Source organism: Amia ocellicauda, chromosome 13 (genome assembly GCF_036373705.1).
Source record: "Amia ocellicauda isolate fAmiCal2 chromosome 13, fAmiCal2.hap1, whole genome shotgun sequence".
NCBI classification, from domain to species: domain Eukaryota; kingdom Metazoa; phylum Chordata; class Actinopteri; order Amiiformes; family Amiidae; genus Amia; species Amia ocellicauda.
The window spans coordinates 24,757,332-24,784,418 of record NC_089862.1 but is presented as its reverse complement, the minus strand read 5'-3'; the positions used below and the strand labels follow the sequence as shown (position 1 = coordinate 24,784,418).

The window sequence follows — 27,087 nt, the reverse complement described above, 5'->3', positions numbered from 1 at the left end:
ATTGTTCCTGGTTCCTTCAGCAAACCTTTAATTTTGCTTTACTGCTCATATTATGCAGTATTTTTATAATTAAAACAATCAAAGCCCAATTATTTAATAATAATTAATAATTAATTAATAATTTAATAAACTTCTTTTAAAAATCGTTCATCTACATAGTAGTGGTGGTGTGCAGAGACTTATATCGCTCTAAAGAAGAGCACTTGGTTCTCAACCATTTATATGTTCAGTGTTTCTGTGATAAAATTGCCACCAAGGCCTTCAAGCTTCTCCTGACATGGAAACAATGGGAGCCAATAATTCATCTTCCATGCTTGGCTCCTGTACAGGTTGTTCTAAATCAGTAAGTGGAATTTCGGGAAACAAGAGTCTCTTTGTTTATTTTAGTAGTTGGCTGCCTATTGAGTTTCATTTTATCTTTTTGATAGGACCAGGAGAAGTTTAGATGCAGCCTATATATGTACAGTCCATTTTCAAAGGAAGGAAATAGTGAAACCTTTTTTTGTTTTTTTAAACATAATACAACACCACCATCACTAGCAAAGCAACAAAAAATAAATGTTTGTGAATAAGTTTTACTCTGTGTTTCTTATAGCTATTGGTAAGTGTTAATAAAGGGTGCTTTCTTACCACAAAAGAATCGCGGGAGAGGCAATATTTTTTTCAATTTGCTGTAACCACTGCAGAATATGGTTACTTGTTGGTTAGTGAAAATGCCCTCTGGATGAACCGTCCTTTCAGATATCTAAGCATTGTTTTATTTGGAAACTACTGATGTTGGATCTGTGGATTTGCTCCTCAGTTACTCTAATCCTGCACCCAGTCCCATTAAAAACCTCAAGGAACATGCACTAAAATAAATCCCTGTGATCAATACCTCCAAATAGACATGAGTCCTTCTAGTACAAATATCTAAGAAATCAGTGACACATTATTACAGCTCTTGTACTGCAGTCACATCACCACTAGGCAGATGACATAATAAGCACTGAATGAATTAAGGGTCTCGACTGAATATTGAGTGAGGCATGGCTTTACTGCCCTGGGCGCGCCTCTATCACATTTGTTTTTTCCTCTGCAAGTGTGCACCATAATGAGAAGTAGGCCTACCTCTATACAAGTTACCTCCCATAAAGCGGTGCCTCCAAAGGTACAACTGATGTGGCTGTTTGCTATTTATAGTGTGTAGCTTTCCTCCCCTAGTTTCACAGTACTAGCAGTGCAGTCTGTCTGAGAGCCTGGGTCAGAATGCTACTTGACAGATGAAGCTAGCTGGGCCCAACATCATCCACCTGCATTGCAGAGGTGTTCTACTGTATTACCTCTCCTTTGACAGACAGACAAAGTGCTTTAGCTCATGTTGATTCTGGAAAACCCAGTGGAGGCGTTTGGTGGCAGTTTAAAACGGAATGGACACCAAAAGATAATGATAAACCATGTACCACTTCAGCTTATATTATTTAATAGCCCACTAATCAGAATGAGCCTAGAAAACAAATTATACTTTTTTTTTGGTTTGTTTGTTTGTTTCTTGAATCTTGTAATTCACAAGGAACCACTGCATTCATTCATGCTATTTACAACATATTCGTTCCTTACGGTTATGTTTTATTATTTGAGCTTCAAAGAACTATCTTCCATCGTAGGCTAACATATCACTCATATATGAATGTCGATTAGAGATTAAGATGTTCAAGTGCATTATTTATATCTGGCAGTTAGAGAGGTTAAATAGCCTGCACTTCTCAGTAAAATGGACTACAGGGGGGAAAAAAAGGAAAAAAAGGGTGTAGCAGTACCAGATGAAAAACACTATTTGAAACCTGCTTCAGGAAACTGTGATCAGTTTTTCCACTTTTCCAGCCCTTGAAAGTTCACGGAGTTCTGTTCTGACACAGAGGGCTCTAGCCATATAAATAGTAGAATAAAGGTCAGTAGATAGTGCTTCTATCCAAAACATGAATCATTTTGATCCAAAAATAAAGAATATATTTTAAATGGATTAGTCTGGGCTGCGTAGCGTGTGCAGTCACTTCTATCTCTGTGTTGTTCCCGAGTGTAGCTGATTTGTGTGTGTGTGTTTTGAGCACACCCAGACCGATTCCATTATCAGTTTATTCCAAAGCAGACCGTTCATGACAGTTTTATACTATTTTAAGAACAGAGGTTAACTTGGGAAGCCGATAAGGGTCAGAGAATAATAAGTATCTTTGTGCATGTGTTACTTTATACAGAAGAACCCTTAATTCCTTACAGCAAACCTTTATAAAATGTCACATTGCTGTTACAACATGTTAAAATCGTTCAGGCACCTGCTTCAAATTTAGTGTCTGTAATTCTGGAAACTGATAATAGGTTGCTAAAGTTTCTATCAATTTAAAAATGAAGGTTGAGGTTATATCCGTTCACATGGATCCAGGTTTCAGATTACCTGGTTAGCACAGTTTTGCATATGTTAATACAAACTAATTTCCCTATGTGCCAGTTGCTCATCTTTATCTTTGTACAATTTGACCTATATATGTACTGAGATATCCTTCTTGTAGAGCTTTGTGTGTCTGACTTGTTATGAGCATTTTGTTGATTAAGAAGGTGATTGAAAACAATTTGACCCAGATTACAAGTAGATGTAGCTTTCCCAGTAGCATTTTTATTTTATTTTAAATCCATAGGAAGACATTTACTTCACTTTTAATAATAATTATCAAACCAGCTGCTGACCACTAGCAAATAACAACAACAACCATTTTTATTAAAGATTTTAGTTAGGAAGAAACAGGCTTGTGAAATGGTGTAGAACTCAAATCCTTAATGACCTCCTAGATTTGCACCCTCTAAATGTACTTAGCTGAATTACTTATTTATGCAGTAATACCATTTTGACATCTTTGTGAGTTAATTATTTAAAGGAACATTTCAAAAATTGGAGGATCATGTGTTTGGAGCTGCAGGTTCATTTCCTAGTTTCTCAAATGTTTCTGCTCTAGAGACCTGAATACTTAGCAGTTATATAAGTGATTAAAAGCTTTATGTAATTTTTTATTTGTTTTTGCTTAAATGCCAATTTAGCTACAAGGCTTATCATTATGGATCTATGATTATTGGGAATTGAAACTCTGCAATTGTCTTAAAACAAAATGAATCATGAAACAGTTTTCCCCCTGCTGCATCTAAATTGCAGAGAGAGAGAATTTTAAGTAATGTACCTACCCAGACCAGAGACACTCAGTCTATGGCTCTTCCAGTCCATTTCAGTGAATTAGTCTATTACAGCCAACTCCTAAATTACATTTTCAAAAATGTAACCGTGAAATACAAGAAGCTAGATGCAATAATGTCCTGTAAAACATTTCTTGTAAAGCCATATATTTCAGTATCCCTGTTCTAAACAATAGACTTGAAGAGAAATGAATTACCAGTGATGTGTGAGAGAGTCATTTAGCCAACAGTAGCTTTATATAAAGTAGATTGAACACAAAGAAGCAGAACATTCTTAGATAAAGGGGTTAGATTATTTGAAAGGCAGGCAGTAGTATGAATCATACAAATAGTTTTGTACTTAAAAGGTAAAAGTAGCAAAAGTAACATTAGCCCTGAATATCGTCAGTCATCATTTTGTCTGATTAAGGTGATGGCAGTTAAATGCATGTTGTGATCGCTTGTGTGATCCTGGGCTCAAGCATGTATAAGAACAAGTAAATGCGACAATATGGAAGTGTGGATTTTTGGTTTTTGCTACTAAAATGATAATTGAAAATTGAATTGAATACAATAACAAAGCTATGCTCTAATCAATACTAATATTTGTTTTAAATATGGAAACTAAAATAACCACTGGAACGGTCACTCAACATGAATGAGGTATACACCAAAAATAAGTACCTTCAACGTGAACTTGCATTACACTAGTACCTGGAAAAGACACACTGAAGCACAATGCCTGTCAGTTAGTGCCTCAGGCATTAGTTGTAAAGGAGACACAGTAAGATCTTGCCTGGCAGGCAGTCTGTGGCAATGCCATTTGAGAAAGCAGGAAAGAGCAATGGCTGAAAGGTAGACCTGTTCTTTATCACTGACATTTGTAAGTATATGATAGGTGTTAAAAGGCTCTTCTGAAAATGTTTTCAGAAGCGTGTTTCATGAGGAAGGCTGATGGAGGTGTGAAAAATGCCATGTTGCATGTGCTAAATATTAAACTCTACAACTGCTCCTCCAAAGAAACATAAAAAGCTGACACAAAGGAACCACAGCAAATTAAAATGTCATTATTTTACCACAGGGAAATTATACTGCATTTTTTTCAGCAAACTTGTGCTAAAATGTATGTCTACTTTTGATAATTACTTTCTTCCAGATAATGCAGCAACTATTTTTTAATTCCTGATAAAATACTAAGATATATTTTGAGTGATATTGATATTAAGCAATATAGTGCCGTATGTATTTTCAGTATCATCTGAGAAATCAATTGACATTTCCTAGGTTCACTGATATCACTGGGAAGAGAGTTGCTTTGTAAGATTAAACCTTCCCTTGAGTAACAACCTTTTTTATAATAAAAATAATGATGATAATAACTTTTAAAAACAAAAACACAAATGCAAAACATCCAATAAAGTACATAATTGTAGAATACAATTCAATAAAATTGAGTCTTTTTACAGGTACATGCATTCTATGAATTCAGATATCTACGCACAATGTCCTATTCCCTCATCATTGACTAGGTGTTTTATTAACATCCTTATTAAGAACATTAGAAAGTTTACAATCGAGAGGAGGCCATTCGACCCATCATGCTCGTTTGGTGTCCATTAATAACTGAGTGATCCAAGGATACTATACAGTCTGATTTTAAATGTACCCAAATTTTCAGCTTCTACCACATCGCTGGGTAGTTTATTCCAGATTGTGACAACTCTGTGTGTGAAGAAGTGTCTCCTGTTTTCCGTTTTGAATTCCTTGAAGCCCAATTTCCATTTGTGTCCCCGGGTGCGCGTGTCCCTGCTGATCTGGAAAAGCTCCTCTGGTTTGATGTGGTCAATGCCTTTCATGATTTTGAAGACTTGAATCAAGTCCCCACGTAGTCTCCTCTGTTCCAGGGTGAAAAGGTTCAGGTCCTCAGTCTCTCAGTAGGACATTCCCTTCAGACCTGGAATAAGTCTGGTTGCTCTCCTCTGAACTGCCTCTAGAGCAGCGATATCTTTCTTGAAGTGTGGAGCCCAGAACTGTCCACAGTATCCAGATGAGCTCTAACTAGTGCATTGTACAGTCTGAACATTACTGCCCTTGTTTTCAATTCTACACTTTTGACAATATACCCTAACATGCTGTTTGCCTTTTTTATTGCTTCCCCACATTGTTTGGATGGAGAAAGGCTTGTTGGAAATGTCCAAATATACAGTATGAGTGAAAAAAATATTCAGTTGTGCTGCAGGATTGAAGCCCATGCCTGGTACAGAATCTATTATCAGCCTGTGTTCAGATATGGATTTACTAAAATGTTTTCATGAGGGTTGCATGTATTGGGAAGCATTTCTCTTTTGGTTTTAAGGAAATACAGGCATCTAGTAATATTGAGAGACATTCCTGTCCTATATTATTAACTTAAATCAAAAGCACATTTCACAATTACACTTTAGGAAATATAGGCTTAATCTTTTCTGTGCTGTAGCTACTAAGCAAAATAACATTGTTTTCCACTCCATGGGTTATTATGTTTTTGCCTCAAAATTTAATAGATTTAATTTAAAATAAAGACTAAAGTGTTTAAAAAGAAATGTATGCTGTCAAAAAACTGTTCTAAGGCTTGTTGATTTCATGAAATCGGAAAATATCAAAAAGTAATAATAATCACACAGTGTGTCGCTTTACACTGTTAACCTGCTGTACTCTTACCAGTTTTATTTTTTGTGTTTTGCTTAATATTCTTTTGTATTGGCATTCAAATTGTTTATTGTTCTAAGGCTAAGGAAGTTACTCTCAGTTTTTTACCACTCCTATGTATTTACTTTAAAAATGTGCCTGATTAGTGTACTTCGTAGGAGGTTCCCAGTTCATTTCCCTGCTCTGCCACTGACTCATTGTGTTTTACCCTGAGCATGTTAATTAACCTCCTAAGCCTCCATACTTTGGATGACATGTAAAACCAAGGTCCAGTTGTAAGGGATTTTGCAGCAGCAGTTGTTGATTTATAGTTCATCCCCTTGCTTTGGAATGAAAAAAAGCATCTGTTGAATGACTAATTCTCAATGTATTTTTCATTATTAGCAGTATATTACCACATGGTTAAGAAACAATACATTATATTTTGGTATGCATGGTAGGATCCTATTGGAAGCTGCCCTGGAGGAATAGTTTACATTAGTTTCTGCTTCACATGGCATACAAATGCACCTGAGTTGGTTAACTGGGTACTCCATAGCAGTTTGGTCTTAAGAAAAATATTTGCGCAGTTTTAAAATGTAATTTAATCCCAAACTGACAGGTCTGATCATGATGGAAGCCCAACAAGTATACACAATAATAATTCCCGCCTATTTATACCAAATGTTCAACAGTTGAGCACATTATGCAGAAAATCTTCAGAATATTGTTGCATTTTTTTTTCTTTTCACTGTGCAACCAGGATCAATCTGATTGCACTCGGTTGCAAGCTCTGGAGAGGGACTATATTTTCTTGCAGTTTAAATGCAACTGTTTGCAGTAAGCAACCTGGTAAGCCACAGGAGTGTTTCTTGAGCGACAGGCCAAGAAAACCCTGGCTGACTCAACTCCACTCGACACCGGTAGTGAATGGCCTATTGTGTGCCACCATGCAAGGTATCCCAGTCAGTGTTGTGTGTTGCTGTCTATAGTCCAGATTCCAACTATGTCTGCCCTGTAAATGTAACTGTCAATCAGTAAATCATGTTCTTTTTCTGTACAGCCTGATTATTTTAAATGATCACATAAATCTTTGCAAATGCATAATCCATATTTATATATTTATTTTTATGTCCAACCACCACACAAAAGATCATACTAATCAAAGCAAGTATTTTTTTTTCTTCAATTTATATAACATTGCATACATACTTTTCACTTTTTAACACAATGAAAAATATAGAAAGGGAAATATATAGATAGCAATAACTCACACTGCAAATCAATTAAACCTGATGATCTAATTTTAAAGTATGATATTATAATGGGTCCCTGGACTTCCAAACATGATGAAGAACTGTCTCATTTAGTAGGGCTGATGACATATTGTTAATTTAACACAGCAAGGTCTGAGTGTAAAATCAATGCCTGTGTAAGTCACTTGAGACTACTTTCAATTTAAGATGAATTGGAAGAGCACTTGACACATCCAATTTTTTGTTCGTATATTGATGTATTCATCATTTCACAGACCAGCTCCTGGTGGTACCCCTGACCTCAGCCTGTTTTTTAGTCATGTATCTTACCTTTAAAACGTAAATATGTGTATTCATTAAAACACAATAGTGTTCCAGTGGAGGTATTTTTGTATACAGATTTTTTTTTTTCTATAAATCTAGGTTGTCTACATCCCTGCAATTGTGCTACACTTTATTATTATTATTATTATTATTATTATTATTATTATTATTATTAGAAACTAGATGTTTTGTTTTTTAGACAAAATGTATTCAAGAATTAAGAACAAGGATTCACAGTAATTACCTGCCTTAACATCTGACATGTAATTGATGGAAGACAGAACAATAAAACAAAACGTTTTATTGCTGTGTCTCCGTTTATTTATATCCTCACTGTCAGCATCTTTTGCAGCAGGATCACACACTATTGTGTCACACTCTTGCACCGGGTTTTACCTCAGGCGATTGGCTGCATTTACTGGGTGAAATCCAATTTGCATAGAAATCATATGGTGTATCACAACCTTAAGACATTTAAAGTGGAACCACATTTTCACAGTTGATACAAAATATATAGAAAATAAGTACAGCAACCACACTGCTTTTTTTTATATATATAAGAGATCTGTATTTCACTATATGGATTGGGTTTGTAAACAATGAAACCTATGTGGATTATTCCTCACCCATCCCAAGTAAATGCTATTTCAGTGTTTTATTTTCTCACTCTTTGTTTAAAGACGTTTATTCTTTCCTGGCTCTTACTGTAATTCCAGTATAAACATATAAACGCAAAGGGGGTGGCCACTTCTGCCAAATCCTCCAACAGAGCTACTGTGCAAAATCCTGCTCTGATGATACGACTGTAACTGACAAAAATCTTCCTAATTCTGTCTTTTCAGCTGTTCCGTTCCCTCCAAGTCATCGGCTAACAGCAAAGGAGGTGTTCGACACTGACGGAAAGCCCAGAGTTGATGTCTTGAAGGCCCATTTGACGAAGGAGGGCAGAGTGGAAGAGAGTGTGGCCCTGAGGCTTATATCAGAGGGGGCGGCCATCCTGCGGGCAGAGAAAAACCTACTGGATATCGAGGCTCCTGTCACAGGTAAGACCTATTCACTCTGAAGACACTCGTACCTTTATTAAGTGCATTATCTACAAAGGACAGAACTATGTATTTTAATTTGCTCTCTGATTCTGAAACAGGATGTACCAAGAAGACTTGGCAAACTGAAAAACTACCAGAGACATTGAAATATGTACATATTTTCAGATTTTTTTAAAGAATTTTACTGTATTCTATAAACAAGTTATCTTTTTCCATTTTAATTTCCGTAAATAAAAGTGCCATACTTTAGAGGTCTGCAGAAAGTATTTCATTTACACTTAGTTCCAAGTCCTTTGAAACATTTATCCCTCTGTGTTCAAGAGGCAAACTGAAAAAAACGATTCAGTGAACAAGCCGCTGTATTCTGTTTTCTTCTTAAGCACTGCTTATGTAATACATGTGTTGTTGTTTTTTTTTTCTCATTTGTGCTGAATCTATCACATTAATCAATCTGTATACCGGAATCAACACATCAAATGAGTATTCAAATTAAAAGAAAAACTCTAAGAATGTGATCTTTTCCCATTTAATTTAATTTCTATTTCCTTTGTTAATTGGCGTGGAAAAATGCATTTTTACAGCATAAAAGAATAAGCCAAAAATCATACAAAGAGCAATTATAAATCTTTAATTTGCCCAAGAGAGAAAACAAATCATAAAAGCCAGCAAGATACCTAATGAATGAATGGAGTTTAACTGGTCTAAGTATGTTGACTATTTTAATTTCATGCTGGTAGTGGTTAATCAAACACTGCAAAGTGAAAGGTGGTTTAGGGCCTAACACACAGACTTTGCTGCTTGAAAACCTCAGAAAGGCTACACAGTAAAAACCTTAACTAGGCTTTAATTGATACTGCTGGTACCCCCTTTCTTCCATTTCATTGGCCTTCTAGGAGCTTCACAGTGATGAGTCTATTTTAGAATGTAAAAGAATTCGATTCAATACAGTTTTACGTGCGTTAATGCAATGACATTGACCAATGAAAAACAACAACAACAAGATATGCGGATAGATGGAAAAGCTTATCATTTGCGTGTCTAACCACGCAGAACTATACAAAAAGCAAATAAAGACTACCACTTAGGACATAGAGAAGAAAGGCAATATATGTCAGCAGCTGGATATGAATGGTACCTATTGATGTGGCTAAAATTCTCCAACAGAGTCTGGTTAAGCACAGATAAACACAAAAGTGACCAACAATATTTTCTCAACAGTTTGCACTTTCAAATAAATGTTTTAATGTTGAACCATGAACTCTGCTTTTGATTCTTTATGCTGAGGTGCAGTTTGGAGTTTGATACGTTTTTGGTTGTTGTTTTTTTTACATATCATTTAGTTGTGGAAGTAAATAGATAGTGGCTTAGCTTGTGAGATGCACACCGGCGCAAGAAACAGGAAAGGCTGTACCTGGTGCAGGTTTAATGGATCCAATGTGTAATTTCCTTTACGGATAGCTTTTCGGATGATGGACTACAAATGACGTTTCAGATCCAGTGTGCAATAGCCTTAAGACATAAAAAATAGAAAGCCACCAGCTGGGGAATTTGCCTTCTTAATCAGGGTATCCACAACAATTCCAATCTTCAAGAATGTTGAAAAGGAGCACACTGTCATTGGTCAGGATATTAATCCCCAATTTAATAAAATAACACATCACCTTAGAATAAATCTATGAAATTGTATTGTTTCTTCTGTGGAAAGAAACAATAACACATAATAAGATATTTCTGATATAATATTCAGCTCTAATGTGTAATCTATGCACTGATGTATCTTAGAAATCACTACCACATTTAGAAATCAATGGAGTGGCAGTCACAAGTTTACACACTCCCTGTCTTTACTCATCTGGAGAGGTGGAGAGCAGTAAACAACCCTGCCCTTTATGGGTCTCCTGTTAAGGAATACGTTACTTCATCTCAGGACTAATTCATTACCTCCCACACATCTGCTCTTCTGGTATTTAGTATAGATTTCTTTCAAACAAACTGTGCTGCAGTGTGCATTTTTGCCAAGGGCGAGAATGAATCCTGTTATGTAAGTCACATCTGTACAAAATGTGTATTACCAGGGTGATTATTTCTATAGAGTATCCAGGGTTATATATTATATACAATATGTGGTTTGTGTGTGTGTGTGTTTTTCATTAGGGTAAATATAAAGGGATATAATAATATATCCAAACACACACAGAGACAAACAAAGGGTAGGTTACACATATGACATTTATATGAAAACAGCTGCAACAATTTATTTATATATCAGTTTGCACATAGCAACAGAGAGGGCTGGCAGCTCGGAGTTGATGACCACCAATGCTGGGAATGTCTCTGTATATTAGGTGGTGTGATTGAATATGGTTTAATTCAGAAACATAATGTACAGCATAGTAAACATGGTGACTTCTGCAAAATCTACAGGTGAATTTTAACAACCCAACAGAACTGCATGTCAGGCCAAAACAAACAAGTATGCATCAACCTCTGGTTAATTATGAATGTTATTGTGAGGCATAGGTAGTGTCCTGCCCTTTTCAGCATTTCTTTTTTAAATTGTAAGTCATTTGTTATCCAACAGGTGGTCTTGTAGCCACTCCATTTAATTTAATTCACTGAAACTAAATAAATTAACACATTGATCTCTTTAACTACAAAAAGAGAACCTAATTATGATGAATGTTTGTGGCCATTTAGTAAATAGAAAGGTTGAGGCTGTTGTCCCTGCAGATGCAGAATCAGAAAAGCAGTTTGTGTAAACAAAATACTGCGAGGACAGTAGCGCTTCCTTCTGAAATACAACCTGGATTGATGATCAAAAGTGTCAATGTTGTGAGCCAGCTCACAACATTATGATGGCAGTAAGGACAATTCACCCACAAATACAATTCATTGTGGATCTAAAAATCTTCCCATCAGATTCTGTTCCAGGGTCTGATGCTTAAGTTTTAATCAGACATGGATGGAAAATGGTGGTGCAATGTCTTTGGATTAAAGCAGGTTACTTCCAATATCCACAAAAAGGATAACATATGTTTGTCAATTGCTTGGATGCTGAAAGAAGTGCTTCTTCTTATATCAAATAAATAACAAGATACAGGATTTCTTCAGAAATATATAAAAAGCATTCAGTTTCTTCAGCATATCACATAACAGCATGAGCTTCCAAGCAATGATATATTGATACTGCATTTGACAGTTAAATGTACATCCTGACTTTGACATCAAACCTCAGAGAATATTATTGTTATTGCAATCCTGTATTGTCGGAGACCAACTTTGTGACATTTTTAAGCTCCAAATATCTTTCCTTATATGGAGCTAAGGTTCCATGATGATTTAAAGCAATTTCACGCTATGTAGAACGTGGTCTCTGAGGATTTTGCATATATTTTATTTTATATATATATATATATTTTTTTTTATAAGACCACGTTGATCCATCGTCATTACAATTTGATCAATTGTAGAATTACCATAATATTCCATTATTATTACGTAGTTTATAATTAGATAGTTGTTGATATGCGATGACTTCATTATTGTCCATTGTTCTTCACAACGGCTTCATCCATTGTTCTAAAGCACCCAAACGTGTTGCAAGGCTCTAATACTAGGTTTATAATGCTATTCAAATGAAATGTATTTCTTTGTAGGTTAATAAAAAAAAAAAAAAATCTACTACAATGTTACAGCTGAAAGTCAGTTACGAAGCAATGAAAATGTGGCTTTACTCTTTTTTCTTGATTATAGTACACTAATCGCATTCTGTAATTAATTTAATTCCATCCAGGCATCAAACTCATAGACTTCCTTTGAACAAGATGAAAAAATAAAACTGGTAAATAAACGTGCTGTATCTAGCTTTTCACAGCACAGATTCTGAATACCAAAGATACAGAATTCCACCGTTTCTTTCTTTGAGAGATATTCTACTAATAGCACCTTATCCCCTTTAATAGGTGTTTGTTTCCTTTTCAAAGACAAGAATCACAGAATCTGTTATACAGCATAGCGGATTTCACGGTTGGCATGAAGTTCCTGTTAGTATATATGTGGTATTATGAGGCTTGTGCTGTATTATGTAAGACAGAGAAACCTACGTCTACAGTCTGGGGAAGGAGAATTTAATCAGAAAAGGACATTTAGTTAGTACAGGAGCACATCCTTTGTCAGGAACCCTTATTGTGTTGACTAAATGATGTGTTATAGGTACATATTGTGTGTCTGGGAAAGAAGCAGACAATATATTAAAATTGTGAACATTTAGCTGCACCCATTGGCAAAATATCTTCTCGATGTTTCTGTCTTTCTCTTCTACTGTGTTAGTAAAAGAAACTGACTTGCATTATTCTCATTTCTACGGCATTAAAATTGTATGAAGCTTAATGGATTGAAAATAATTGGAATATAAGCTGGCAGACGGAACCCCAAGATGTTTTTGAAACTATTACTCAGAGTATGAAGCTTCACTTAACTTGTGTTCCTAACGTCCCCTTAAACATAAGCACAAAACCCAGAAATCGTTCATGGGCAGATCCTTTTCATTTATGTTACAATTAGTACAAGAAGTAATACAACATATGCAATTCCATAATTAAAAAAAAATGTACTGATACAATACTGATATTTGGTTTAAAAAAACAAAAAATGTATATATCAAAAGTCTATAATATGAATAACCACATTTCACCAATAACAAGCAATTATTTTCTAAAAAAAAAAAAAAAGAAACGGAACAAAAACATCTATATCCGAAATATTAAACACTTACCAGACATTGCTGTTAAACAAGGTCCATGACAAATGGACATCAGTTGTACAATACCACTTGGTTGAGACAGTTAAATCTGTGTATTTTTAAATCGTGAAAACTGTGCCCCATAATGCAGAATTTTGCAAGAGTAGTATGTCATACTAAAACTGGTATTAAGTAAATCAGGCAATGTTAAATCCCTTTTTCTATGAAAGCAAACTATTTTTAATACTTTTCTAAATCAGTAACCCAGTTTGCAGTCTGAAGTATTTGCCTGGAATTAGTGATTTTTTTAGTTGTTTATTAAATATCATTACTTTAGTAAGTCTTCTATCTCCCATACTGCATTGCATACAACATTTACTGAATGTAATAACTGAAAGAGATTTTCTGGATATGACAGTACGCTTATTAAAAAAGTGTACTTAATTTATCTCTAAATCCATACTGATATAAAAGCCTGAAACCACAGGTCAAGATTAATGGTAAATCCCTGAAAGCACTCCACACCTAATTCCTAAAGCACATTGTACAGTGCAGAGTTTCCAGCAGATTGTTTTGTAAGAAAAGCATGCAGATTATTTTCAAGGGCAGCATGAAAGCAAACCCGACTTTCTTGTTTAAATTTACGCTTTGGAAAAAATAGAAGCTTTATTTTATCTTTTGTCAAAACAGAACGTGTTGATTGATGTTGACTTTGTATGAACACATGTAACAAAAAGAACACAACGCGATCTTGGGCCTGGCAGGGAAGTTGTGTAGTTGTGACGAGGTGGACATCCATACTAAGATTTAAAAATGTCTAATTGATTAGACCAGTGGACTAATGGATCCATCAAGATATGAATGCAAAGTTTGAAGTTTATTTGAAACCAGATACTCTGTCTGTGTTTTCCTTATTTTGCTATATTTATATATTAAGAGTTATGATTTCTAAACTGCATAAAGTGTCTTGGGGACAGATTTTCTTTTTAATTTTTTTTATTGGAATCGGTGATGATACAAGTTGTGTCCTTTGACTGTCCAGTATTACTCATCCCAGTATTCTGAATTTTCATTAACAAGACAATCAGTTCCTGACACTTGCCTAATGTGTAACGTTAGGTGTCATTTTCAAAATTAAAGTGGTTAGGGTTGCTACTGTGATTCTGTTTGTTGCACAGAGAAGAACAACCTTTCAGGGTGTACCAAACAACACAAAAGAAATCACCCTTAATCAATCCTACCAAGGGCTCATAGTGTATGAGCTGGTTATGGTGATGTAATCATCCTCTGAGTACAGTGCACAGATCCACTAGGACAGGGGAATGGTCTTTAGGGATAGCAGGTTTGTTGCTCTGCTGGGGAGACTGGAGCGGAGACCTCGGAGGTGTGCCTGAGAGACGGCGGTGCAAATCCGAGCGGGGGGTCATACCGCACACACTACAAACTCACAAGGCAATGTGTCCAGATGATAAGGCAAAAGGCATTAAAACATAATGGGCTCTATACCCAAACATTTCAGTATAATTTAAAAATAAAAATACTATATATTGAAGTGCTTACTTGGTAGTTTCTGTTTATGATTAAGTTGTTCAGTAATCACACAGGTAACTTGTAGGCTTACAATCTAAACAAAAAATAATGGTAGTACCAAATTTGCAGAAAACAATTTGAGTAAAGAGCCCGCTGTCCTTTCTCACACACATGCATGCTGAGAGAGACCATCTTTGTATAAATCTTCACATGGAGGAAGTTGCTTGTATCCTGCAATACCAAAATGCTGATGACTTTCAATTCCCACTTTTTCCAATGTGTGTTCACATAATACTTAATGAATGCACAAAAATAACATTACATTTTGTATTTAACTTTGCATTTTGCTAAATTAGGATTACATATTTTTACATACATATTTTGGCATTCAGTACTTTTTTCTTTCTTTCTTTTGCTAATATGCTGGTGTAAATAATCCTTTGTAGTAATAGGAATTGTAAAATGGATCCTTTGTCTTTCAATATTTGTTTTGCCCTTAATCATGTTATCTTTATCAGTAGGAACCTGTAATTAATTTTAATGAATGCACTTTTTAATATCTGCAACTTTACATATGTTATATAAACAAGATGAAGAACATTGGATATTCTTTAGCATGTGGCTTTCAAAAACATTTAAGGTTCTCATTAAATTCCTGATGAATAGATGTTTACTTTGATTATAAGAATTATAAAGCCTGTTTTGTAATTATTGCAGTTTTATGATGTACACCTCTTTTTTTAAATACCATTTCACATCTGGTTCCTGCATTTCCCTCATTATGCTTTTCCGTGGGAGTCTTCTTTGATGAAGATGGAGTCTGACATGAACTGTAGGAATGCACAGGGAATCTCACTAGTGGATTTGTGTTGGAAACAAGATGTTAATCACTCATCCATTTTCACACACTCTCTCCTAGTTGAGCCCTCCCCCTCTTCCACTTTAGCTGACATAGGTATTGATTTGTGAGCAGTATTTGAAACTTACTGGTTCTCCCTCTCAGTGGGTGAACATTTATATAGTGGGAGGAAGAGTGTACATGTTTCGGGGTGATATCTGTGAAATACAATGGTCGGCTTTTCTCTGCAACATTCATGTTCAGTTCAAAAGCCTGCAAAATAAATATGCCAGACCTGTTCTTCTAGACACTCTATACTGTTTATTTTGCTTAACCAAAGTGTATTCTTTTTAAGTATCCTATTTAGGAGTCTATTTTTAATAGTTGTATTTAAGCTAATTGAAAATCTTGTGGTTTGTTGCAACAATGTAGTCCAGCTACACAAAATATTTCCTGCGAACAGTACAATACAATTTGCCAATGTCGCCTTGTCTCGAAATCCCACATATTGGTGATGCTCAGAAAGCGTGCACAGGCAGCTGAATGATTCTGACCAGCTTCACCCAGTTGGATGGAGGCAGAAAGCCCAATCCTTACTGTGGATTCATGCTGTTTGAATATTTCTCCATAGAGACTAACTGATGAACACAGGTGCCCACGGATGGTTTTTAATTAAGTCCATGGACACAAATGTACATCTCTTTCATACCTTTTCAATATATATACTTTTTTCTTTACTCTTAGAGGATTCTCACTGTTGTAAACAACTGTATGCATCTCAGAGATAGTTAGGACAAAAGCAAAACTATTATGAACACATGGGCACCATGTAGACCTTAACAAACATTTAATTTGTTTTCTTATTTTTTATTATAATAAATGTTATTTTTAACATGTAAAGCACACTCGGTAGGAGTGTTGCTTGGTTTTGTAGGTGTAGTATTTTAACATGCTTCCTAATCTGAGCCTGCTGCCCATCAGGTGATTCATGGGCCAGCTCTCCAGATGGCGGCGCTAAGGGAGGCCCATTACTCGGGGAAGGCCAGGGGAGGCTGGCAAGGGTGTGCAATCTGCTCCTTGATCTTTTTGCAAGGACAGCTTTGTCACATGTCAGAGTTTTTCCTGGTGTGCTTATAAAGTCTCTGTAAAGCTAAAATGAATGGTGTCATTTTATTTATTTATTAATTTGACTAAATTTGTATTTATTCATCCATCTTTATCTATCCATAGTGTAGAGTTAGAAACAAGCCCAGTTTCAGTCCAGAGAGAGGAAGAGTAATATATTGGTTTGAGTTAAAGTGAAGTACATTGCATATATGTTTTACAGAGAAAAGGAAATTGCCAAGAGCTCTATATGGGAGATGTTGCTGACCACAAGGGAAATGACCTACTGACTAGATTAACTGACTGAATTTCAAAGAGTGCTTCCAGAAAACTGCTGTTTGACAAACAGAATGATTTCAGGATATTTCTGGGTTTCGTATTTAGTATCAATTTGTCCAAACATAAACCATTATTTTTTTAAATAAATGGAAGTATTTATGATTTTATTTTCCATATATTTTTTTTTCGATTGTGTGCCATTTTATTAAACCTTTTTTCTGCTATAAGTGTTTTATGCGTAATGCAAACAGATTTGGATGATTACAATATTCATAATATAACTGGTGGTGGAATTAAATGGACCTTCATTTAATGATCCTCTTTTCTACCCAAAAGTACAAAATAAGAAGGCCCTTTTACTGCATTTAGCCTCATCATGCATTCATAAAGGCAGGTGGAAAGTGATGTGTAGTTTTGTTTTTCTGAGGCATTTTAAAGAGAGAGCTTGTGGATTAAATGCACCAACTGGCTGAAAAGGCTAATTTCTCAGGCTGTTGGTCATTCTGTCTCCATGGTGATTAATGCAGAAAAAAAACATATTTCTGTTTTCTCAAATGAACATTTTGGCCACCCACTAATGCGATCTTGCATTATAGCCTGTAACCAACCCTTTTAAACTGTTCTGTATTGTAGACTTGATTAGGCAGTTTTCTGTTTATTTTTTGTCAAATGATTGACCTTTGTTGATTTTCTTAAACTGTCAGTTGTATATCAAGTGATATCAGCTGTGGTACCCTTTAGAAAGGCACATATGGTCTTAATATGTCCTGGTGTAGAGTGAGTTAAGTATCCTTGTTTGACCCCTTGGTAGAATTCTTTTCTTCCCCCAAAATAGTATTTTGGCATTGTTCCAGTCTAAATGAACAAACACGCTTCTGTCTTTCTTTTGAAACAGTTCATAGCCTTTGAAATTGAAATTATATTGTGATCCCAGAGATTTAAAGACCACCCCTAATCAGATACATTTACTATGACCCTCTTCACATTGTGTTTAAGCCAGTGTCTTGCCTGTCACAGGGACTGAAAACATCTCAAGCCCTTGTGCCTTCTGCTTTTTCTGATTATTTCTTTCAATTCTCTTCTTGCCAAGGTTGCAAACCTTCCATACGGTTACTAACATAATTATCACTTTTTAACACTCTCCATCAATCTGTAAATAACAACAACAACAAATGCTATGAATCTGCAACAAAATTAAAGGAACGATATATTAATTTTATTGCTCTGCCTCTGAATCAGCTTTTATATCATAACACTACAGGGATCATTTGTGCCGCATTGCACTAGAACAGAGATATGAGAGGAATGGCTCCCAGAGGTAGAAACTTGTGAACAATTATTGTGTTAAAGGCTGGCCATATTTTGAAATATGTTATGAAACAGTTTACTAATGAAAGTTTGCCTTTTATTACTGATGGTAGCAAGACCATCTCCACCACCCTATAACCCACCCTGGTCTGATGGTACCTTGAGCACATCCCAAGAAAGTATTGTTGTACTGGTTTAGTGTACCAAGTGTGTGTACTTGATATCTGTTGAATGAAATGTAGAAAATAACAGTGCAGAGTGTAAGAAATTCAGTAGTGGAATTAGGCAGATTTAAACAACCATGGTAATGATTCCTTTAAAGCCTTGCTTTTTCTTCTGTTTTACTCTCCAATACTGAAGACAAAACCTCCAGTCAGCACTTGTTATTAATCGATGAAATAACGAGTTTTGAATTTGCAAGCTGCAGACAGTGGTTGACATAAAGTAGGCAGATTGCATGTTAGGATTCAATCACAGGTTACTATTTGGGAAATGTCTAGGCCTTCTGTGAAAATCACCTGCAGTATTAAAGTCAGAAGCTTTGACAGATTGCTAAAGATTTACTGCTTTTTACCTCTTCATTTTGCCCCACTCCCCACACACACTCTTTTTGTATTTTAATAACTCATATTTTGCCTACATAGTGACCTGTGTAGGTTAGGGAGCAGAGTCGTGTAATGTAGCCGCCTACTCACCTGCTAATACTGCTGTTGATATGTATTTGTTTAGGAAGATTATTCTGACATTATTGCAGTTTGACCGATTGCTTGTTCACTTGAGATAATATACTCCCACCATGGAATGTATTAGAGGCTTTACTGATTCTCTACAGAATCCCCCACCCCCCTCCACACTCCCTTTTTTAAGGGAATCATTTATTGTTTAAAAATATAAGAATTTCCAACAGGTAAATAATCCAAATAGAAAGATGAATATTATGGTGATTTGGATGGATTGAAAACAACTGTAAACTGTTCTTTGAAAGTGGTTGATTTACACTTGTATTAATATTTTCTTAAATAGTTTAATGTATCTATATCCAAAGGATGCCAAGAGTAATGAGGAGATTCACCTTCATATCAGTTTACAATAATAGGTATTTCTAGAGGTTTCAAATAATAGCCTTATATAACATAATTTACTCTTCTGTTATACAATCTCAGCAGGAGTCATGGATGGAGCAGGACTGTTGAAGTATGTGATGATTGCACACTGGGAATCAATGTTATACATATGAATTATTCACATGTATTTTAACCTTTTCAGTTATCACCTACATTCTTAACTACACCCAATAATTGTATTATTTGTTCAGATTCTATGCCTTATATTTTATTCCTTGTTGCAAATCCTTTTCAAAAGCATTCAACCTGAGATTTGACAGTTGGTCCTGTTTATAATTAGATGTTTACATACATACACACACACACACATATATATATATGTGTGTGTGTGTGTGTTTGTGTAGAACATTACTTACATTTTAACCCCAAATGTAAAGACAGACCTATAATAAACCCTAACCATGGTCTCTTAGGGTAGGTTATAAGTTATAAGTGCATCAGTATACATAAAGTGAATACGAATTTACAAAGTGTCATACTGACCAGTACATAGAATAATCTTTTACCATGTAACCACTGTGCATAAATATATTTTGTAAATACATTTCTAATTTTGGGAAAAAAAAAAAAAAAAATACTGTAACAAATGATTAGTTATTTTTAGGCATACCTGAAGCTGCAGTGCAGAACATAGTTATATTCTTATTTCTGCATTAAAACAGTTTCTATTATACTTATTGACTTGGCTGTTGTATTCAGTTCACATACTGATCTGTGCACGCTCAATATCTTTTTGATACTTTAATTAAAGGCAAGCTCTTTTCAAAAACCGAGCCCTCTCTTCCTGACACATTTTGCATACTAACTCAATAAACTGTATGCATTTCTGTAGGCATTTTGCCACTTTCCTTCTTAATGGTTTATGCACATTATTGATAAATGGCTAAGCCAATTTTACTGCAACCTGCCTGGAGGCAGTGTAGCTCGCACTGTACATAATTATAGAAGTCTATAATGAACTTTTTTTTTTTAATAACAGGATGTGTGTTGTGAACCTCAGTGTACTTCATTCCAAGTCAAAGAATTTCTTAATTATACAGCATCTCTAAATTCTGCAGCTTTAAATCCTGTTAAATTATTTCATATACTGTTAGTTCTTACATTAGTACAATTGTTTTGCAATAGCATATTTTAGATGTTATGCTGAAATTATGTGAATATGTAGTACACTGTATTTTTTTTACAAATACACTTTTTTTCTGTATTATATCCACTTTAATAATAATAATAATCATAATTATAATAATTACTTTCACCATGCATACCTATAAAATGGTGTTTAAGCAGTGGGTCTCAATTATTTGTTTAAGGGCAATTCCAGCATTATGGATGTGACATTTGCACACAAAAATGCAACTCTGTTGCCTTATTCAATGGCTCATTTAAACAAATAACTAAATATGATGCACTATTTAGATAATGTGCTTTTTGAACTGTGTCATGTTAAAATTTCAAGGTTCAAAGTTTCACCATTCGTTTTTTATCAACCAAAGAAACATGCATGGATGTGACAGAAATGGACAAAGATTGCTATGTCACTTAACATGTTCTCAAAAGTCTGTGATTTGTAGAACTTACCATCAGAACATTTAATGCCATTTTGTAAGGACAACTTAGCATCTCCCAAAAATCATATTAAGAAATACATCAGTTTTTTTTTTATATTTTCATTGTATAACTTGAAGTGCAGCGTTATGGATGTGACACAGCGTTATTAGGAAATGCATTTAAATCTTCCTTTAAAAACACTTTACATTTGACATTTGTCATTGTAATCCAAGATAAACTGAAATTAAAGACAAAATTCAGGTTAAAGCCCATTTATTACAGTATTTAAATTTGTAATCATGTTTTTAAATATTTAAAATGAGATGTGTGAATAGTAAGAACAATTTGATCAAAACAATGCAGAATAATAAACAAAAGACATGTACAATGAGGGATATATATATATATATATATATATTACACCGATCAGCCATAACATTATGACCACTGACAGGTGAAGTGAATAACACTGATAATCTCGTTATCATGGCACCTGTCAGTGGGTGGGATATATTAGGCAGCAAGTGAACATTTTGTCCTCAAAGTTGATGTGTTAGAAGCAGGAAAAATGGGCAAGCGTAAGGATCTGAGCGACTTTGACAAGGGCCAAATTGTGATGGCTAGATGGCTGGGTCAGAGCATCTCCAAAACTGCAGCTCTTCTGGGGTGTTCCCGGTCTGCAGTGGTCAGTACCTATCAAAAGTGGTCCAAGGAAGGAAAAGCGGTGAACCGGCGACAGGGTCATGGGCGGCCAAGGCTCACTGATGCATGTGGGGAGTGAAGGCTGGCCCGTGTGGTCCGATCCAACAGACGAGCTACTGTAGCTCAAATTGCTGAAAAAGTGAAAAAATTCTGGTTCTGATAGAAAGGTGTCAGAACACACAGTGCATCACAGTTTGTTGCATATGGGGCTGCGTAGCCGCAGACCAGTCAGGGTGCCCATGCTGACCCCTGTCCACTGCTGAAAGCGCCTACAATGGGCACGTGAGCATCAGAACTGGACCACAGAGCAACGGAAGAAGGTGGCCTGGTCTGATGGATCACGAGTTCAAGGTGTTGACTTGGCCTCCAAATTCCCCAGATCTCAATCCAATCGAGCATCTTTGGGATGTGCTGGACAAACAAGTCCGATCCATAGAGGCCCCACCTGACAACTTACAGGACTTAAAGGATCTGAAAAAAATGTAATGTAGCATAAAACTTTTATACAAACATTACCAAGAAAACGTTATGGATGTGACATTGGTTTTATTTATAAACACCATTATATTGAATGGCTGTAAAATAGTTTACTTTTTTTGACAAATGCAATATTATTAACTTGGTATTACATACCCATTGAGTTCCAATTGGGCATATTTACAAATGTATAAATAAAACATTTATCGTATAATTGAAACCTAAAAATGAATGAAAATTAGACTTCTGTAAATGTTGCTTTTTTTATTTTTCAACAGTAACTTTAAATGGCTGTAAAGAAAAGGCATAAAGTGAAACAAAGTAATACAGCATGCACAAATATACACCCTTTAATAAAAACTGAGAAACAATATTTTTGATATAGGCATTTCTTTTTTTTTTTTTTTTCATGGTCAGGGTCACTTTATGGTGGAATTGCCCTTAAAACATTGGGTGACATACTCAACATTTACTTACTAGTTAGTCTTATTTATATACAGTTGAAACATGCAGATACATTTGGTAAAACACTGTGATCCATCAGGTGCAAAGTTCACAGCCTCTTGTGTTGTATTTACTACACACAGGTTTCGCATTTACCTACAGCTCCGATCGGCCTGATCTAGCTATTCAGAGTTTGACTAGTGTTGACAAATGCTCTTGAATCAATGGCAATCAGTAATCCCTTTAAAAAAAAAAAAAAAAAAAACACCCACCCTGGTCATAGAATTGCCCTATATAAGTATAAGTCTACCAACAATGCAAGACAGACCCACATTCAAATTACATGGATGTAATTCTCTTTGTATTTGTACACACCCATTTATATTCGTAATGTTTTTTTCGTTTGTTTGTTTGTTTTGTTAGTTCTTTGGTGCACTTAGCTCCCCATTCAGCCCACCCCAGTGTCAGATGTGCAGTGCCATTTGTGAGATAACTCTCCTGTCCTTCACACTAAGCTATAGTGATGCAGTAGCTTAGACAATCCAACTGTTTACAAGTAATGGTAAATGACATTGATTTTATAACTAAAAGTGCTTTAAAACAAAGTAACACGTTTATTATTATTATTATTATTATTATTATTATTATTATTATTATTATTATAAATTACACATGAACCTTACTTGTACTTGTTGTATAAACTCTAGATTTGTATGTGTTCTCATGCTTTTTTTTCTTTTTTTCTTTTTTGTCTGTAAAACAAGCAAAACATGAAAAATCTATAGTACATTTTTTAAGCAGAATGTTACATATTTGAGCCCATGTACAGAATAATGACAGTTGACCTACTCTGGTTTCTTCTGTTGCTGATTTCACTGTAAACCTTATGAATTTTGTTAACTGTGTCATTGATAGACAGTTTCCATGCCAATATTCAATGTTTCCATGGCAATGGTCAGCTGCAAGCATGTATTTTCTTAGATGCACTGTGTATGAGTGCTGTAAGGTGTGTAAACCATATTGATGCACATTCTGCATTACAATTTTTATACAACGGTAAAACCTTGCATTAAAAATAATACAAAGGGATTTAAGTTTAAATTAGAATTGTGTTCTTTATTTATGTTTGATAGTTATGCTGCATAAAATGGCAGATATTGCAGGAATATTTTTCAAGCTACATTTTAAAGATTTGTAACTGTTAGGTGAATGAACCAAATGATAAATTAGAATTGCAATGGAAGTTATTTTTTAAATGAATGCAACATCTTCCAGACCCTAATAGTATGATTTTCAAAAGAGGCAAAATAATTTGGTTGCAAATTAATTTCTAAAACCTCATCTGTCTCACTCGTTCCAAGGACTTTACATGAAAATTGTGTAGTAAATATCCAGCAAGCAGTACCATTTCTACCAATCTGTGGTATCGAAGTGAAATTGCCTTTATTTGTTAATACATTATTGATACAAGGCACTTGTCCTGTTGTTTCTGGAAAGATCCTCTTGGATCAATGTCCACAGCATGGTTTTGCAGTTGTCAGGTACGCCTACATCTCTGTGTGAAAACAGGGCTCTTGTTTTCAGTCCTGAATATACTTACAGTAATTATTATGTATGTCCTTTGGTATTTTGTCTTTGTGTTGAGTTTGAAGTAGAGGTTAGGGTTGACTTCACGTTTATTTTAGGATTTTGAATAGCTAAATATCCCTGAAGTCTCCTTTGTTCCAGGTAAACACACTGACAGAGAGACGCATTTTGCTGTTTATAAGTGTGAACTCAATTCCCTGTTGTAATCTGTAATGATAAAATGTAATATACATATATAATACATTTCCCATTAATTTGTGTTTTAAGTAATTGTTTGGTATAGAACTGGACAAAGCAAAGTACTGCAGATTGGAAATGAATAATAGTATTTAGTACACATTGCATAACAGAGGAAAGACCTATTTCAGATTAAATTAGTGAGGCATTGGATATTCCTCAGATTGTGTGTTTTCAAAGGGTATGAAAGTTATGAAGAGAGGATTATAAATATTATTTGAAACATTTAAGCATATTATGTACTGGACAATTTAATAGTTTTTATCCATGGTAATCAAAGCACTGTGCTTAATTCCTGCATCAATCTAATTTAAAACCGCAAGCCAAATAATAAACATGAATTTTAGTGCACACAATCCATGCCTATCATTTGCAGTATGTTTGCTTTTGGAAGGAAAATATGAAAACCTAGTAAGATTACAGACTAGCAATGATATGCACTATTCCCCCAGAAACCTGTAAGCCCCATCCATGCATACAACAATAAGGCTTTTTTTTTTTGTAATAATAATTTAACACAATAAACTGTATATATGATCAATAAATACTGGGTGCCCTATTAAAAAGAATGCATCAAAACAATTTTGCAGCTGTAAACTAACTAAGTTACACTAAACAATTAGGTTGATTATTTGTATTTTTTGTATGTGTTCATGTTTCCATCTACTGCTTCACAAAATGTCCTCTCCCGTGCCAATGTATAATAGACTGGAAGTCTTAAAGTAGATCAGTTTGAGGTTTGCTTTATGTACAAGAAATCCACTAGGGAGCTGTGCTTGAAACCTAGCTAAACTTGAATGACTGAAAACCATTCCGGACTGACAGCTGCAAGGGTCAGAATGGTTTCAGGTAATGCAAGCTTGGTCCCCAGAGCAAAAGTGGTAATTGGCCGAACTTTAAAAGCCTCAGCTCTGAGCTCTTCCAAGGATAGCGAACATTGGATAGGACAATATTTCAGGCCAGCCTACTCGTACTTCTTCCCTTGTTCTTCAGCTGTAAATAAATGAACTACAATTTTAGGTTGGAGCATTTCATGATTATAATAGGGACCGATTTACTTTTTGTGTGTGTGTGTGTGTGTGTGTGTGTGTGTGGACGTCTACTAATGGGGTTGATCACTAGAGTGATCATTTCGTAAGAGTGAGACGAATGAGACTATTACCCATGTTATTATTCTCCAAATGGCAGACTTTAGACACAGCATCCTATCAGCTGAATAATGTTCAAAGGAGGACTTTGAAGAGAAAAGGCCTGACATTATGGATTACTTCAGAATTACTTGTCATTTTTTCATGTCTTTGCAATCCTTATTTACACAAGTGCTGTTTTTTTTGTTTTTTTGTTTTTTTAATGGCATCATAACTCCCAGATATAGCTTACCTTCTCTAAACAACTCCATTTTGGTTGCAGTTACAAAAAAATAAAAAAATAGTAGTGTAACAAAGTGTACAGAGACAAAAGCTAGGCTCCCTTACAAATTGGATTTCTTATTCTATCTACTCATAAAGTAACATGACAGGTGCACAAGACTGAAGAAGGACAGATGTATTGTAAGCTGTTCTTCGAAATGTATTTGGCGGATTTATGAAGTTAAAGGAAATACAGCATTATACAGCTCCGTTTTATGTAGTCTGCATTTTCTGTAAAAACACAAATATTAACACATCTCTTTTCAGTGAAGTTATACTTTAGTTAAGTGTATAGGGTAGATTTAAGCCATTTATTAAATTTGATCTTAACTTAACCTTTGGGGTTACAAAACATTAGACAAGTAAACTATTGAAGCATTTACTGAAGAATAAAAAGGCTACAACAAGGTTATTTATTTGTAAAGCTTGCTTGTGGCATTACACAGGTTTATATGGAGTTAACAATTATGAATTCCAAATTCCAAAACACCATAGGCCTAAAAAAAAAACAAGCATACAAACAAGACCAAATATTCTAGGACTAACATACTGTTGATGACAATTAAATATTTGACATCACTCCAGTCTTGGCTCACAATATAGAAATTCATGCAAACAATTTAAAGTGGATCTCAAAGGCCACTTCAACCTATCCATAATTATATGAACTAGATAATCAACTTACCTGACCGGTTGAGCTTACAAAAGCATTTCAATTTGCTAGTGGTATACAACAAAATGGAAGGCAGACCGATGGTGTTCTGTAATATAATGTATTTTCTGGTTGTAGTTTTTTGTTGTGTTTATTTATTTCATAGCAGACGCCCTTATCCAGGGAGACTTACAAAATATAAGCGCAAAGTTTATTTTTAGTCTTCTAAATTCTGAAAACCTGTTGATTCAAATTTTCTTTTACACAATTTCATAATAAAATGTGATAAAAAAATTGGGTGATAAAGGAAGAGATTTAATTCATAAGTCAAAATCTGAATGTAGACCATCAATGGTCAATGCAATATGTATTTGAGTTGTACAGGTTTATGAAGCAATATAAAACAATACTATATTCGCTGCAAGAGTATCAGCTCTTTATTTAAAACCACTATGGGTTTATGGCATGTTCATGACAGTTGTATGGCAACTCTACATAGTATAAACAGATTTTGGTTGAGATTTGTTTTTCACATTAAAACTAATTATAAGAGTATGTAATAAAATGATAAAAAAGATGTATGTACTGCATATTAAATAATTCACCATCATCCTCT

The 27,087-nt window shown here is 34.9% G+C and overlaps 1 protein-coding gene across 2 annotated transcripts in view; it reads left to right on the top strand.

Moving 5' to 3' along the window:
* The window catches only part of LOC136766651 (protein phosphatase 3 catalytic subunit alpha), a 148,603-nt gene that overhangs the window by 65,304 nt on the left and 56,212 nt on the right, over window positions 1-27,087 (top strand). For both annotated transcript variants that reach the window (XM_066720311.1, XM_066720312.1), the window contains exon 2: window positions 8,288-8,488. In XM_066720311.1, coding sequence (XP_066576408.1) covers window positions 8,288-8,488 — 201 coding nt within the window. The remainder of the gene's footprint in view (window positions 1-8,287; window positions 8,489-27,087) is intronic.